Source organism: Salvia hispanica, chromosome 3 (assembly GCF_023119035.1).
Source record: "Salvia hispanica cultivar TCC Black 2014 chromosome 3, UniMelb_Shisp_WGS_1.0, whole genome shotgun sequence".
In the NCBI taxonomy this organism is placed as follows: domain Eukaryota; kingdom Viridiplantae; phylum Streptophyta; class Magnoliopsida; order Lamiales; family Lamiaceae; genus Salvia; species Salvia hispanica.
In genome coordinates, this window is record NC_062967.1 from 28978687 (window position 1) to 28994492 (window position 15806).

General features: G+C 40.9%; 4 protein-coding genes across 5 annotated transcripts; 2 read left to right on the forward strand and 2 right to left on the reverse strand.

Annotated features, from left to right (window-relative positions):
• The first annotated feature begins 3608 nt into the window (after positions 1-3608).
• On the forward strand, positions 3609-4220 carry LOC125209786. The gene has a single exon (XM_048109368.1). The coding sequence runs from the start codon at positions 3609-3611 to the stop codon at positions 4218-4220; it is 612 nt and encodes a 203-aa protein (XP_047965325.1).
• A 3737-nt stretch (positions 4221-7957) lies between these two features.
• LOC125209787 lies at positions 7958-9225 on the reverse strand. The gene is made up of 2 exons (XM_048109369.1): positions 9074-9225; positions 7958-8858 (listed from the first exon to the last, which is right to left on the reverse strand). The coding sequence occupies exons 1-2, from the start codon at positions 9223-9225 to the stop codon at positions 7958-7960; spliced, it is 1053 nt and encodes a 350-aa protein (XP_047965326.1).
• An 85-nt stretch (positions 9226-9310) lies between these two features.
• LOC125209788 lies at positions 9311-10291 on the reverse strand. Its single transcript, XM_048109370.1, has one exon. The coding sequence runs from the start codon at positions 10289-10291 to the stop codon at positions 9311-9313; it is 981 nt and encodes a 326-aa protein (XP_047965327.1).
• A 1052-nt stretch (positions 10292-11343) lies between these two features.
• On the forward strand, positions 11344-15194 carry LOC125209532 (probable anion transporter 4, chloroplastic). Of its 2 annotated transcripts, none has more exons than XM_048109131.1 (8): positions 11344-11860; positions 12405-12631; positions 12737-13103; positions 13326-13370; positions 13457-13603; positions 13893-14030; positions 14103-14136; positions 14691-15194. In XM_048109131.1, exons 1-8 carry the CDS (start codon positions 11429-11431, stop codon positions 14879-14881), a joined length of 1581 nt encoding a protein of 526 aa, XP_047965088.1. In that variant the 5' UTR covers positions 11344-11428; the 3' UTR covers positions 14882-15194. The 2 variants fall into 2 exon arrangements, with proteins under 2 accessions (XP_047965088.1, XP_047965089.1); XM_048109132.1 differs by having other exon boundaries at positions 11724-11860; positions 12389-12631.
• The last annotated feature ends 612 nt before the right edge of the window (positions 15195-15806 follow it).

Sequence of the window (15806 nt, forward strand, 5' to 3'; positions counted from 1 at the left end):
ATACTTTAATATTCAAGATGAAATGAAGGAAACAGTACTTAACACAAGATACGCACGATCATGCAGACTCGAGCGGTTGTTCGTACATATTCAAATTAACGAGGTCTTTAAACAAAATAGAATATATCAGAGTCTTAGATAAAAGAAACGTTGCCTTTAAAAAGGCACCGCGGAAGCAAAAGAACTCGGTTCCATGTATGGTGACATGAACCTCCGAGAGTTTATTCTTGGTGGATCAACAGCACTCACTTCACCCCGCCACCGCTCAACCTGCACATTTAGAAATACATGCAGGGCTGAGTACAAAAAGTACTCAGTGAACACATTGCCGAAATATACACATATACATTTGAAAAATTATTGTCAAGCCATTATCACAGTAACACTCGGGATTTTATTTAAAAGATCCGAGCTTACTAAAAATATTCACATTGGGCCCTTTTCCTGTACTTAGCCATATCTGATCATCTTGTGCCGTAGAGATGGTGTTCTCTCACGGTCACATCAACATTTTTGTGCCGGGAAGGTGGCCACCTTCCTCGGTCACCAGACCTGCCCTCTGGCCATAGGTCTCCTGTGTACACTAGTCCAAGTAGGGACACCACCCTCACTTGGACCCGAATTCGATTCACAAATCACTTGGCCTCACGCCAAAGTAAACAACAGATAGGCATCATACAAAACATTTATGGCAAGACAACATCATTTGAAATGAGCGACGAACATAAGTTCGAGTTTTTAAAATTATTTGAAAATGACTTTATCTTTATCCACATTAGTATGTAGGATAGAAAAGTTCACCTCGTACGCTTTCCAAGATTTTTAGAATTTTAAGCCTTGCTTCTCGGTGTTATACTCCCCGCGAGTTCTCCCTTTATGAGAAAGAAAAAATACAAGTCGACTATTCTTAGCTTCAAAAGATGTAGAAATTTTTGATGATGCAAATAAAACTATGTTTTTCCTTAGTCTTGAGTTCCCAAATAATTTGAATTCATGTTAGATCCCTAAGAATTTGCCCAAAGATTATAGCAAACTTGACTATGTTATTGGATGAACTATAACAAAATAATTTTAATCCAATACTGTAAAATTCCTTCCAGTAGGCATGAGTTTTCGAAATTTGGCCTAGATCTCTTTAATTTGTTTATGGCCCATAGTAAAAGTGATAACTAAATTTTTATAAAATAAATGCAATTCTTCCAATTATTATCACAGTCCAAACATAATAACTAAGGAAGATTTGGGCTCAATTTGTTTTATCATATTATTTCCTAGGCCCAACAATTAAATGGTTAGTCTAAATAAATAACAAAAGAATCCATAATTATAATCATTTCGTCTCTCTCTCCTCATTTGACTAGCCCTAGATCTCAATTGAGAGTCTCTTCTCCTTCCTCTCACTACCGCCGCCGTCGTCCTCCCTCCGGCGCCACCGTCCGCCGCCGTCGCCGGCAGCCTTCTCCCTCTCTCTCTCTCCTCCCTTCTCTCCTCTCTTCTCTCCCTCTCGGTCTACTCCACACCGCCGCCGTCGCCGCAGCGAGAACGGCGACGCATCGCCACCACCGTGCGCTGCCACAACCGCCACCGTCGTCAGATCTCTCCCTCTCGTCCCGGTCAGCCGCCGCCGCCGTCTTCCCCTCCAAATGCGTTGCTGCCGCCGTGCATGCACAAGCGGCGGCTCCGGAATCTCCTCCACGCCGTTACTACATCGTCGGGCAGCCTCCCCACACTCTGCTACGACTGAAGCCCTTCTCCCACAACACCACAACCACCATCTAATTTCCCAAATCGGTATGAACTCCAACCCATGGTTTTTTTTTTTTTTTTTTTTTTTTTTTTCTATATTTTTTTCTTTATTAGCTTAGGAATAAAGTTCTTGTTGTTTCATACATGTAGATGAGCAGAAGCTAAAATTTTGGAGGTTGATTTGGGCGTATGGGACTGTTTTTGTCGACGGCGGAGTGCCGAAGTTGCTGCCGGGAATCGGGCAGATTCATCTTCTAAGATAAGTCTCACTAAAATGCCTTATGTTAGTTCTCCTATTTCACTAGTTTGGAAAAGAAAAAAAAAATGTTGGTTTCAGCATGCTACTTGTAAGTCTTGATGAGTCTTGGAGAAATTGTGATGTTATTGGGAGTTCTTAGCGAAGTATGTGGTATGGTGTGCCTAGCATGTGTGTTCCTATGTTTCATCTCTAGTGTAAATGGATGTGTATGCATAAGAAAGTGAAAGGGTTTGAAGTTACCTTGTGTGAAGAAAAACAGAGATATGGTGGGACCTTGGTCTTTGTGGAGCCTTGATCTTGTGGAACTTGTGTGAGAAAAGAAAAGTGGAATTGTGGGACCCTTGGTCTTGTGAAACTGCACTTCTTTGGAATTTTACTTCGGATGTGTGTGGTGAAAATTTGTTGAAAGTGATGGGGTGAAAGTGAGAGGTCAAGGCATGCATATATATATGCCTTAATTTGGCAAGTGGTTTGTGGCAAATTAAATGCTCCATGTCCAACTCAATCTATGATGATCTTACAAAAATATATTTTGGATACTCCTTGTAGTAATATTTGTGAGAAGCTTTGTTGGCATTCAATGCCAGTCTGATATCGCCTGAGCATCTACTGAGGAAAATGATTTCCTTCATTTAATGTTTGCAGTACTTGATTCTTTTGTTGGTCTTCCTCTCTAAATCCTACGGCTAATAGAGAGGTGAAATACTGTGCATGTTTCTCTTTTCCTCATCACATTTACTCACTTGCTTGGAGTAAATCCTTATCAAGGATTCGGACATGACATGGAATTTAAATATGGTGAATACTAAACTTATTTTAATATATGGACTTGACAGTGGTATCAAAAGTAGTTCATAATTCAACTTATTATATATTATGTATTAATGTGTCCCCTTCTTTCATGTAGGCAAACTCATAGCGTGACCATTTGTGGCTCTGGTCAACGAACCAAACCAACTTGGTTTTTGAAGCATGGCGTTCAACAGCTGTCCGAGACTTACACGTTTTTCTTCTTCCAGCTTATAATAAATTATATTTAGATAATTCGTAACGTTAGACTTCATCAACTTTCTGCGTGTGTACCGGACATTACAACTTTTATTTGGATTAGTATATTTACATATATTATTCTCACGTGTGCCTTGGCTCGATCTCCAAACAGCCCAACGGTTGATTATTTATTACGAAGAGGGATATTCGTTTATATCACAGCTATTCTAATGTATAATTAACTATAACGAGGCTAAATTTTAATAATATTAATATCATAAAGCTTCGGGTCGTTACATATATCGATTTTAGAGCATCTTCAATGGCGGACGTCGCAGTAGGACGTCGCCGACGTCCGACCAGACGTCCGCCGTAGTGGCGACGAAGGGCGGACACGCCCGTCGGATGGGCTCGCCCGTCACCCCACGTCCGACCGGACGTCCGCCACTGTGGCGACAGTTGGACGTCCCGGTCGGACGTCCGGTTTTTAAATTTTTTTATTTTATTTTTAAAAAAAAAACTCTATAAATAGGGCTCGTTGAACTTCATCTCATTCACACCACTTGTGTTGACAAGTTTCTCTCTCTAAACTCTATTTTCAAGTATATCTAGAATGACGAGTAGTCGTTGGGGTGGTAGTGGCGGAGGCGCTAGTGATAGTGATAATGATAATGAATTGGATCTCGCTGTGGAAGAGACGATTGATCGATTGCTCCGGCAGAGGCGGCAGCGGCGGCAGCAGGGGGCGGCAGCGGTACCTTGGTCGATCCATCGCCGACGTCATGTATCCCGGGACCATATTGCTGCACATATTCGGTTGTATGAGGACTACTTTGCTCCGCAGCCGCATTTTGGGTATGTCTTATTCCGGCGACGTTTTAGGATGCATTGTCCGCTGTTTATGCATATCGTGGGTGCTTTAGAGAGAAGATACGAGTTTTTCAGGATCAGGGAGGATGCGGCTGGCAAACCCGGACACACGCCCTTACAGAAGTGCACTGCCGCAATCAGGCAACTGGCGTACGGAGGCCCGGCCGACATGTTCGACGAGTACCTCCACATTGGCGAGTCTTCAGCCGTCGAGTGTTTGCAGAATTTTTGCGCGGGCGTTAGAGCGATATTCGGGGATCAGTATCTTCGGCGTCCGAGCCCCGAAGACTGCCAGCGGTTGATAAATATGCACGGAGTCGGTGCACGAGTTTCCCTGGGATGTTGGGCAGCATAGATTGTATGCATTGGGAGTGGAGGAATTGCCCCGTCGCCTGGAAGGGGATACACACTTCCGGCTTCAAAACCAAGCATCTCACGATGATCGTTGAAGCTGTAGCTGACTACCGGCTGTGGATATGGCATGCTTATTTTGGAGTCGCCGGGTCGAACAACGACCTCAACGTCCTCCAGTCGTCGCCCCTGTTCAACGATCAGTGAAATGGCATTGGTCCCGCCATCAGTTTCGTCGCCAACGGCAACCAGCACAATATGGGATACTATTTGGCGGATGGGATATACCCAAACTGGCCCGTCTTTGTGAAGACGATCAAGCATGCGATCGGTCCAAAGAAGTCCTACTTTGCGAGCTGTCAGGAGGGAACGCGCAAGGATGTTGAGCGCGCAATTGGTGTGCTCTAGAGTCGATGGGGGATGGTGAAGGGTCCGGCACGACAGTGGTATATTCCCAACATCGGCGACATCATGTACGCATGTATCATTTTGCACAACATGATTGTCGAAAGTGAAGGGGATGAACTGACTCAGTGGACCAACGAAGATGATACGGGTGCCGGTTATCTGATTTGTTCATCTCTCACCCCATTAAGCTTCACCGTGTTACTAGATCTCAATAAACCTTCATTGGCCTTCCCCACAAAAGCATTAGCCTCAGCCATATTAAGCAATCCTGGCTTGAGCTCAAAATGATTGGCATCGATCCCATCGTTGCCAATTGGTGGGTTCTCTACCTCTCTGTAAGCGTACATGTTTTGCACTGGCACTGTGGCTTGTTGTTCCTCTTTTTCTTTCAGCTGTTTCACCACATCTGCAAGTTGTAATTGGAGTTGTTGGACTACCGGATCTGGATGTGGTGCATTGTTCTCTTCGTTGTCCGCCATTGTTATTGCAACAGGAGTAGGCGGTTCTCTCTTAAGAGGCGAAAGTGATCGCCTTTGGTTGAGCCTTCTCTGAGCGTTTCTCCTTCGGTTGGATGCTTCGATCTCAGGATCAAATAACTCTAATGGTTGCCCCTTAGAGCGAGTGAGCATACAACCTGAAAAGAAAAACACAAAAGTGAGAATAACTCAAAAAGAAAAGAAAAAAAAATAAAGCAAGTAAAATCTAGATTAGTAATCTTAATTTTTATCACGATATTAGGCTATAGTAACACAAAATTGTCCCCGGCAACGGCGCCAAAAACTTGACTCAACTTATTTTTAACACAAGTATACCCGCAAGTGTACGGGGCTAATGTAGCAAATAGTAAGCAAAGAGTATCGTATCCACAGAGACAATCAGTGTCAACCTAATTACCACGAACCAACCTCAACTACTATCTAGATGAATCGGAAAGTTTGGGTTTTCTAAATCTACTTAAAAGCAAGGTAAAAACAATTAAAAACAAATAGAGAACTAAAAGCAAATAAGAGAAAACGGATGTAGATCAAGGATGAGAAGGGTAGAATCCTACGGGATCGATAACAACTATCCTATGCTCAACTAACTTCCTAACTATGCCAACAAAGGGTCTCAAGGGTTATTAAGCTATCACTAAGGTAAAACTATATCTTTTCTCAAAGCATATAATTTGTAGATTGCTACCTAGAACCGAAGTCTCCTTCCTAGAACTAAGGCAACAACTCCTAATAGCTCCTAAGATACTTAGCTTCATTCAAAGGCTCAAATCTCTCGATTATATTGGCAAAGACGTCAATTTCTTCTCTTTCAAATTAAACTACTCACTTCTCAGTTCTTGTAGTAAAATCCACATGCATTTATAAGGTGATCAGTCAAATAAATGTATAAGCACAGAAGAAATCAAAATAACCACATGAGCCAAGGCATAGAAAAAGGAAATCAATTAAACATAAGAATCATTGTATCTCCCCCGTAGAACTCTACGAAGGATTTAGCTACTCATGTTCAACACAAAAGTCAAAGAAATATTCAAAAACATTGTTTGAACAAGAATAAAACTAAAAGGTAGAAACTCCTAGAATTGGATTGGGCGGATTGGAGGCCTCGTCTTCAATCTTGCGATGAATACTCGTCCTCTGCTCGTTCTTCTCTTCTTCCTAGGTGAAAAAGTGGTATTTTTGGGGTAGGAGGCGTGTAAGTTGTGTTTGGAGGCGTTTCCTAGGCATATATATACCTAGGGTTGACTTTGGGCCCGAAATAAGCTGTCCGACGAAGCTGGCGGGTCGCCAGGTTGGGTGTGCGTCGAAGCTGGCGAGTCGCCAGCTGCTTACGGCGTTTTTTTCGTGTTTTGCTGGCGGGTCGCCAGGTTCGTTTGCATGCGAACCTGGCGGGTCGCCAGCTATGTCACTGCTCTGCGCAGTCTTGGTAAAACGGCCATAACTTCTTCTACCGAACTCCGATTGAGACGTTTAAGATATCCACGCGAAGCTCTTTCGAAGACGAAGAGAATGGTATGCATTACATGCGAATCGGACTTCAAAATCTCCAGAAAAGCTGTCTCGAACATTGAGCAGCTGCACATCCACATATTTTGTACATTTTTCTACACATTCTTCACAAAATGGTCAAAATACCAACATAATAGAGAAGTAGCTATAACCATGTCTCAAAGTACACAATATATGATCAAAACCAAGTAAAACTACCCTCTAAAATCATGTAAAATCCAAGTGAATCAACTCCCCCAAACTTAAACAATTGCAAGTCCTCGAGCAATGAAGAAAAATAACTAGAAGAAACTTGGATTCAAAAGAGTTTTAGACATCATCATCGTCTCAAATAATACGGAATAAAGGAGCATTATTGTCTATATACTATATATATATATATATATATATATATAGATTTTTTTTTCTTTTCCAATTTGTTTTCTTTTCTTCTTCTTTTTTTTTTCTCTAAGTACAACCAATTTCCAACTTGATAAGCTAAACAACTAAACTCTCCAAATTCTTTTCTTTTCTCTTTTTTTTTTCTCTTTTCTCTTTCAACAACTAAACTCTCCAAATTCTTCTTTTCACAACTCAACAATTGTAGAGTCTAGGATTCTCAACCCACTTGATTAGCTTGACAAAAGAAAAGGCAATAGGCTCAAACTTGGCTATCAAGGGTATTATTATATAATAAGGTTAGTGTTTAGGTAAAAATGAGGCTAACAACAATGGCCTAACATCTTCCCCTATCTCTAAGGTCACTATGTAGACTCAAGAAGACAAGGAGCAAGTTCTAGAAACACATACACAATTGATGATAAATCACACATGAAAGAATTAAAAGCTCAAGTCTCACTGGGCAAATAGCACGAATCAAGGCAAACAAGCAATTCGTTACTTATGCATCCTATTACTCAAACTCTCAAGTCAATGGTCAAGTGATAGCTCAAAGTGGAAGGTTCTTTTATCATAGACGACTAGTCTTAACCCAATTTACTACCAAATTTTTTCAATTCAATTTCAAAACCCAACCAATCAAAGTAAGCATTCAAAGAGTTCTAACAAAATAATTATATCATAAAACAAAATAAAGCAACAAAAGCAATAAGATACGTACCTCGTTAGTGTCCCTATCCACCATATCATCCCCCCAAACTTATTCAAAGCTAAGCAAAGAATAAGTTTGAAAAGTTGGTGGAGAAGGGAGACATACATGGTAAGCAAGCAACAAAAAACACACCAAAAACAAAATGAAACGATAAAATTAAAAGTTACCTACTAGGGGTTACCTCCCCTACAATGCCTTTGGTTATCGTCGTTGGCTCGACGTCCTCCATGAGCTGCATCATGTCACGCCATAAATGGTGGTGTTAGATTTTCTATCAATCTTGGAAGCATATGATCTAGCCAATCTCTTCTTCCACCAAGTAGTTTTCAAAGCTCTATCACAAATTTTGGTTTCCACTTTGGGTGAATTTGCAGCTTTTGTTTTCTTCTCCTTCACTTTAGAATTTGGTGCAGTCTCTTCTTTAGAAAGTGATCCACCACATGAACCAAACATCCACCGTGGCAATGAAAAATCCCCCAAAGTGGACTCAATTGCTTGTGTCTTTTGGACCTCTACAACATGCACAACTTTGCACTCCATCTTCATAACAAGTTCCTCATCTTCACGACTCTTCATAGCATTATAGATAGACAAAATGTGTTTTTTGTTTCCCATACGAAGAGTGAGCTCTCCCTTTGCTATATCTATCAATGCTTTTCCCGTTGCTAGGAATGGACGCCCTAGGATAAGCGGCACATTCATGTCTTCCTCCATATCCAACACTACAAAATCGACGGGAAATATGAAGTCATGTACCTTCACCAGAACATCCTCAACAATTCCTTTAGGATAGGTGACTGATCTATCTGCCATCTGCAGTGTGATTGTAGTCGGCTTGAGAGTGCCGATCTTCATCTTTCTGAAAAATGATAATGGCATCAAATTTATGCTCGCCCCCAGATCACATAGTGTCTTTGTCTGTCTGTCATTTCCAATGACGCGTGAGATATTGAAACTCCTAGGATCTTTAAGCTTGGCATGTAACTTCTTTTGAATTATCGCACTACAGTTTTCAGATATGTTCACCGTCTCATAATCAATCCACTTCTTCTTCTTGGAGAGCACATCTTTTAGGAACTTTGCATACGTAGGCATCTCTTGCAGAGCTTCCACCAATGGTATATTAATGTGCACCTTCCTAAAAATATCGAGAAATTTGAGAATTTCTCATCCAACTTCTTCTTCTTCACCGCAAATGGGAAGGGAACTCTAACTGTCATAGGAATGGGGGGAAAGGGCAGCTTTTCTGGCACTGCGTCTTTCTTGGTCTGAATTTCCACCTTATTCTTTCCCTTGGAATTCTCTTATGCTCTGACATCTTCTTCTTGAGTACTCTTCTTTTCCTCTACAGACATTGAAGGACTTTCATAGCTTTTACCACCTCTCAAGTGTATGGCCTTGCAGTCCTTGGGATTGTTTACTGTTTGTGCTGGAAATTGCCCTGGCTGATGTTGGACACCTACAGCTTGAGAAATTTGACTAATCTGAGTATCAATGCTCTTCATATGCACATTCAAACTTTGCACGTCGTTTTCAACCTTCCCCAACCTTTGTACTTGTCAGTTTTCTCCATGTATTTGGTAGTCTGAATCATGAATGCTCCAAGATATCTTCTGTAGTAGGCTTTTTCTGCTGTTCTACCAACCCATTAGACACTGTGAATCTTGGCGGTGATTGCAGAGCATTGTTTGGATTCCCATATGAGAGATTGGGATGCACTTTGTTACCATAGTTGTTATAGTTACCACCACCTTGGTTGGGGCGATAGTTGTTAAAGTTCATGTTATTCCCTCCTTGGTGCACATAGTTGACACCTTCAACTCCTCCTTGCAGTTCTGGTCCAAGTTGTCTTATCTCCATGATCCCTAATTGAGTGGTCAAAAGATCTAGCTGCTTTGACATTCTGTCTATCCTATCATCTTCTGTAGCAGAGGCCACCCTGTATGACTTGTTTCTTTCATTATTCCATCCTTCATCAGTGGAAGCTACTCTCTCAATCACTTGCATGGCATCATTCTCTCCTAATTGAAGGAGTGCTCCTCCTGCGCTCCAATTCAGTTCACGCATTGCATCTGTAGTACACCCCCTGTAAAAAGTTATGACTTGATGTCCCGGACTTAGACCATGCTTTGGGCATCTCTTCAACAGTGTCTTAAATCTGGCCCATGCTTCTCGGATTGTCTCATGAGGCTTCATCTGGAATTGAATTATCTCTGCTTGCCTCTTTAGAACTTCACTGGGTGAGAAATACTTCTCCAAAAATAAGTCTACCATGGCATCCCACGTTTTAACAGATCCTGACCCCATGCTGTCGTACCAGTCTCTAGCATCATCTCTCAAGGAAAATGGGAATAGCCTTAGTCTGATTTGTTCATCTCTCACCCCATTAAGCTTCACCGTGTTATTGATCTGAATAAACTTAGTAAGATGCTTGTTGGGATCTTCATTGGCCTTCCCCACAAAAGCATTAGCCTCAGCCATATTAAGCAATCCTGGCTTGAGCTCAAAATGATTGGCATCGATCCCATCGTTGCCAATTGGTGGGTTCTCTACCTCTCTGTAAGCGTACATGTTTTGCACTGGCACTGTGGCTTGTTGTTCCTCTTTTTCTTTCAGTTGTTTCACCACATCTGCAAGTTGTAATTGGAGGTGTTGGACTACCAGATCTGGATGTGGTGCATTGTTCTCTTCATTGTACTTTAGGCCCGAAATAAGCTGTCCGACGAAGCTGGCGGGTCGCCAGGTTGGGTGTGCGTCGAAGCTAGCGAGTCGCCAGCTGCTTACGGCGTTTTTTTCGTGTTTTGCTGGCGGGTCGCCAGGTTCGTTTGCATGCGAACCTGGCGGGTCGCCAGCTATGTCACTGCTCTACGCAGTCTTGGTAAAACGGCCATAACTTCTTCTACCGAACTCCGATTGAGACGTTTAAGATGTCCACGCGAAGCTCTTTCGAAGACGAAGAGAATCGTATGCATTACATGCGAATCGGACTTCAAAATCTCCAGAAAAGCTGTCTCGAACATTGAGCAGCTGCACATCCACATATTTTGTACATTTTTCTACACATTCTCCACAAAATGGTCAAAATACCAACATAATAGAGAAGTAACTATAACCATGTCTCAAAGTACACAATATATGATTAAAACCAAGTAAAACTATCCTCTAAAATCATGTAAAATCCAAGTGAATCAGTACCTCATGGAGAGGTTGAGCGGTTGCGCTCATTTGCCGACATGCGGCAAAGAGATGCCCATATTCGACTTCAGGAGGATATCATCGAAGAGGTTTGGACGCGGAGGGGTGGACATTGATGTGGTTGCTTTTTTTTATCTACTATGTAATTTTTTTTTCTTTTATGATGTATGTTTTTTTTAATGAAATATTCACATTTCCCCGTTCGTATTCGTGTCGAATTTTAATTTCGTAAATTTTAATTTTAATTGTGACTTTAATTTTATTGCGGGAAGTTATAGTGGAAAGTCCTAGTGTAATGGGAAGTCCTAGTAATGACGTGGCATGAAGTTCTTGTGGGAATTACTAGTGGGAGGGGCGCCATTGAAGACGCTCTTAGTATTTTGTAATAGAGTAAAAAAATAATTATAAAAGTTAACTAAATTGGCGCTTGACAGTGAACTCCAATAATTCTCAGCTCCTGAATCCAATCCTTCCACTTCCGTACATATTTTCTCTCTCTACCAGCCGCCAACAATGGATACCCATTCTCTCTCTACACTCAACCCGCGCCTCTGCTCGAGCTCAATTGCTCGCCGCCGGAAACCTAACCACCGCAGTACACCCTGCTACATCGGATTTTCTTCGGCAATCACGCCAACGCAACGCCTCGCGCCGCCCTCATTCAATGCTTCAGCCGGCGGAGCAGCTCTCTGGCGACTCAAAACCGGTGGTTTGGAGCTGAATCGATTGAGATCGTCTTCGAATGACGGTCAATTTCTCGTTGGTTTGGATGGAACGCCGGAACCGAGTTTTGTGGAGTTCATCACTTCGGAGAGGGTGAAGGTAGTGGCCATGCTTGCGCTCGCTCTGGCGCTCTGCAACGCCGATCGCGTCGTGATGTCGGTGGCTATAGTTCCGCTTTCTCAGTCGCGCGGTTGGGGACCGTCTTTCGCCGGTGTTGTTCAGGTTGTCGATGTGATTTAACTCTCATTTGCTTCTGAATTGATTTCACCTGTTGCTTTCACTGCATTAGTGAACGTGTTAGTAAATTTCAGTTGTAGTTGCTTCTGAATTGATCTATAGTGTTGATATTACTGCCTTAGTGAACGTTTTAGTTGATTTCAACTCTAGTTGCCTCTGAATTGATTTATACTGTTGATATTTCTGCCTGAGTGAACATGTTACTTACAGATTTATGTGGAGACCTGCATTGTGGTGTTGAGCGTTATTGGTAGTTTCAGCAGGTGTTTTTGTTGTGTGTTTATTGATGAGATTTCAATGAGTAATATGTGTTTTACTGGATAAGTAGTTTAGAAAAAGCTTTCACTGCATACAACTGCACAGATGGCTGTGTGTGAGTCGGATATTTCAGTGTTTTAACTGCCACCTGATTGTTCTGCAAATAGATATACTCCAGGAGTTTACATTTTTGACATAAAATAATTTTGTACTACCATTTTTTCAGTCATTTTCTGAATCTGGTTCATTTGATAGTTACTGATTATGGCAGTCATCCTTTCTATGGGGATATCTCATATCACCTATAGCCGGAGGGACTCTGGTGGATCGTTATGGTGGTAAGGTGGTCATGGCTTGGGGGGTAGCTTTGTGGTCTCTGGCTACCTTCCTTACTCCTTGGGCAGCAGAATCATCTTTATTGGCTCTACTTGCAACACGGATGCTGCTTGGTATTGCAGAAGGTGTAGCCCTTCCTTGCATGAATAATATGATAGCAAGGTACCTAGCAATTAAGCTCGCAAGTTTGATTGCCTTATTCTAGTTTAGTGTCTGTTGAAATTTGGAAATCTAAAACAGAACTTGTCTGTTTGAAATTATTTTCAGATGGTTTCCTCAAACTGAAAGGTCAAGGGCTGTGGGACTTGCAATGGCAGGATTTCAGCTTGGAAGTGCTATTGGGCTCACGCTTTCACCAATTCTCATGTCACAGGCAGGCATATATGGTCCATTTGTGATATTTGGACTGTTCGGATTTCTCTGGCTTTTAGTTTGGGTATCAGCAACCTCAAGCTCTCCTGACCGAAGTCGTCAAATATCTAAGTTTGAACTAAGATACATACAGAGCACGTCATCAGTACCCTCTATATCAAAAAGCGGAGCTGAAGCAAGTAAAGGCATTCCTCCTTTCAGACGTTTGCTCTCTAAGCTACCCACTTGGTCACTAATTGTTGCAAATGCTATGCATAGCTGGGTAATGTATTCTTCCTCTAGAACTTTGTCCACATATGTGACTGTCTTTTTCCTAGAGTCGGATCTATTATTTGATTCCCTAAATTATTTACCATGAAATTCAGATATAAATTGAAGTCATTGTTGGCTTCTTTCGTTTGACACATAATACAACTGTTATGCCAAATGCCTTGAAATGTTACCCATCATGAAGTTTTATTATGTTCTATCCTTCCGTGTGTAGGGATTTTTTGTTATACTTTCATGGATGCCAATCTACTTCAAGACGGTACGTCATGGAATCAATTTTGAAATTTACAGTTGTTGTTCTTTATGCTTATGGAAGATAAATAACAGGGGTTCTGATTATTGTAGATATATCATGTTGACCTCAGACATGCTGCATGGTTTAGTGCTATTCCATGGAGCATGATGGCTCTCACAGGCTACCTTGCTGGTGTTTTATCAGATATGATGATTCAACGAGGCATTAGTGTCACTTTGACTCGCAAAATTATGCAGGTATATATTTCTCTTTCCATCATTCCCTAGCCAAAATGCCCCCCACCCTATCCCCTTCAAAAGAAGATAAATAGAAGAAAGAATTAGAACAAGTCCAGTTTCACAATATGGTAACTAACACCAGAACCAAACTTGATGTTTTTTCTTCTTCTCCTTTTACTTTTCCTTCTCCCTTTCCCTTCTTTTTGCCATTTTGTTTAGCATAAGTCTCCCTCATCTATAATCTATTAGTGTGATATACTCCGTAATTACTAATTTTCCCTTTTTATGCTCTTGTGCCTCTTGCCAGTCAATTGGGTTTTTTGGTCCTGCCTTGGCTCTCGTTTGGTTAACAATGGCAAGAAGTCCATTCATAGCATCTGCTTGGCTAACTGTAGCTGTTGGGCTCAAAGCATTTAGTCACTGTGGATTCCTTGTTAACCTTCAGGTTCACATATTCTCTGCATTTCATTTCTTATGTTTCCAAATACTTGGCTAATCATTTTTCTTGTGTCAACAGGAAATTGCCCCACAATATTCTGGTGTCCTGCATGGTAAGTTTTCTTTTGTTTCTCTGCAAAACAATTAAACGATATCTTCCTATGATCACAGAGTCATCAGATAAAAATTTATAGAAGTTGAGAACATCAATAATCCATTTAATTATAGATAATGTCACCCAACTCACCAGTCACCACTATAATAATTGGAAAACACCAAAATCAAATCCACTGTGAAGGCTGATTCTATTTCACCTGGCTACTTTATCCTTGTGAAGTAGGCCTAATGAGATCATATTCCAGAACAATGACTTTGCTATCAGTAGTATTTTAGCTGTGACTGTGAGTTTACATCTTATTTTCTGCACATTGACCTAGATGGTTATATAAGGACAATGACAGTGTAATGAAGAGGCCATAACTATATTAAATTATATGTTTGATAGGCCATCCTTGGGGGTGAAATATCATATTTAACATATGAAGTCCTAGTTTGCATGCTAGGAAATAAATAAATCATTCATTTGCCCCACACATAAAACACATTACTTGTTTGCTAATAAGTTTATAGTAGTATGATTTTAACATCCATCTATATTCCGGTATAGGTATGTCTAACACAGGTGGAACCCTTGCTGCTATAATCGGAACAGTTGGTGCTGGGTTTTTTGTGGAATTAGTCGGCTCCTTCAGAGGATTTTTACTCCTCACATCATTCCTGTATTTCTCTGCAGCAGTATTCTACAATGTCTTCTCTACTGGAGAAAGGGTCAATTTTGATGATGAAACTTCTGCTTAGCTCTTGTCAGATTTTACAAGTTCTGCTTGTTTAGCCATCTAGTTTAAGAGGACTACGTGTGATCCGGGTTCCGGAAGGCCTATACGGTCAATGAATACATTTGACTGTAGTTAGAGTATCGTTCATATTTTGTGTACAAACAGACTGATGAGCACCTGCGGAGATGAGATAGGATTGTAAATAACTGTAAATTTGGCTATTTTTGCATGGAAAAAAGGTCAGTTGATTCATGTATAACCAAATTTGACTAGACTTGTATCAAAATTCCATATTTTTGGTTGAAGTTGTATGGATGGTTTCTGCTTCTGCACTACTGTTTTGTACCATCAAATGTGGATGTTCGATTCTTCGTTGCTGCTGTTTTCAGGAGACCCTCGAAGACGAGACAGGATTATAATAACAGTAGATTTGGCTATTTTGCCATGGGAAAAAGGTCAGTAAATTTACCTATTTTGTACCATCAAATATGGAGGTTCGACTCTTTGTTGCTGGCTTGCTGCTATTTCAGTTCAATTTTTTCAGCAAAATATATCCACCAATATTTTGTGTTTTACTGTACTTGCTAACTTTATTATTCAAGTTTGGTACACTTAGGATATGTTCGGTTTCCAAGATTATAATGGTCCCATGTTACCCGAGATTAGTTTTGTCGTAGAGGGATATTAAGACTTTTAGGACAACACTATTTTTACGTGGCATTGTGTTGAGACTAATTATTTGCTATTAGATACAACAATATATCAGAGACTAAATTTTGTCTGATACATTAAATTGATTACCTCTAATTTGCACAATACTTGTGAGGATTTTCTTCTAATGCTAATGTTATTATAAAGTTTATGTAGTACTACTAATTTGACGCAAACCTAAACACGTTAGTTTGTCTATTATTTATCTGAATTGAATTAGACGAATAGGTCGTTCC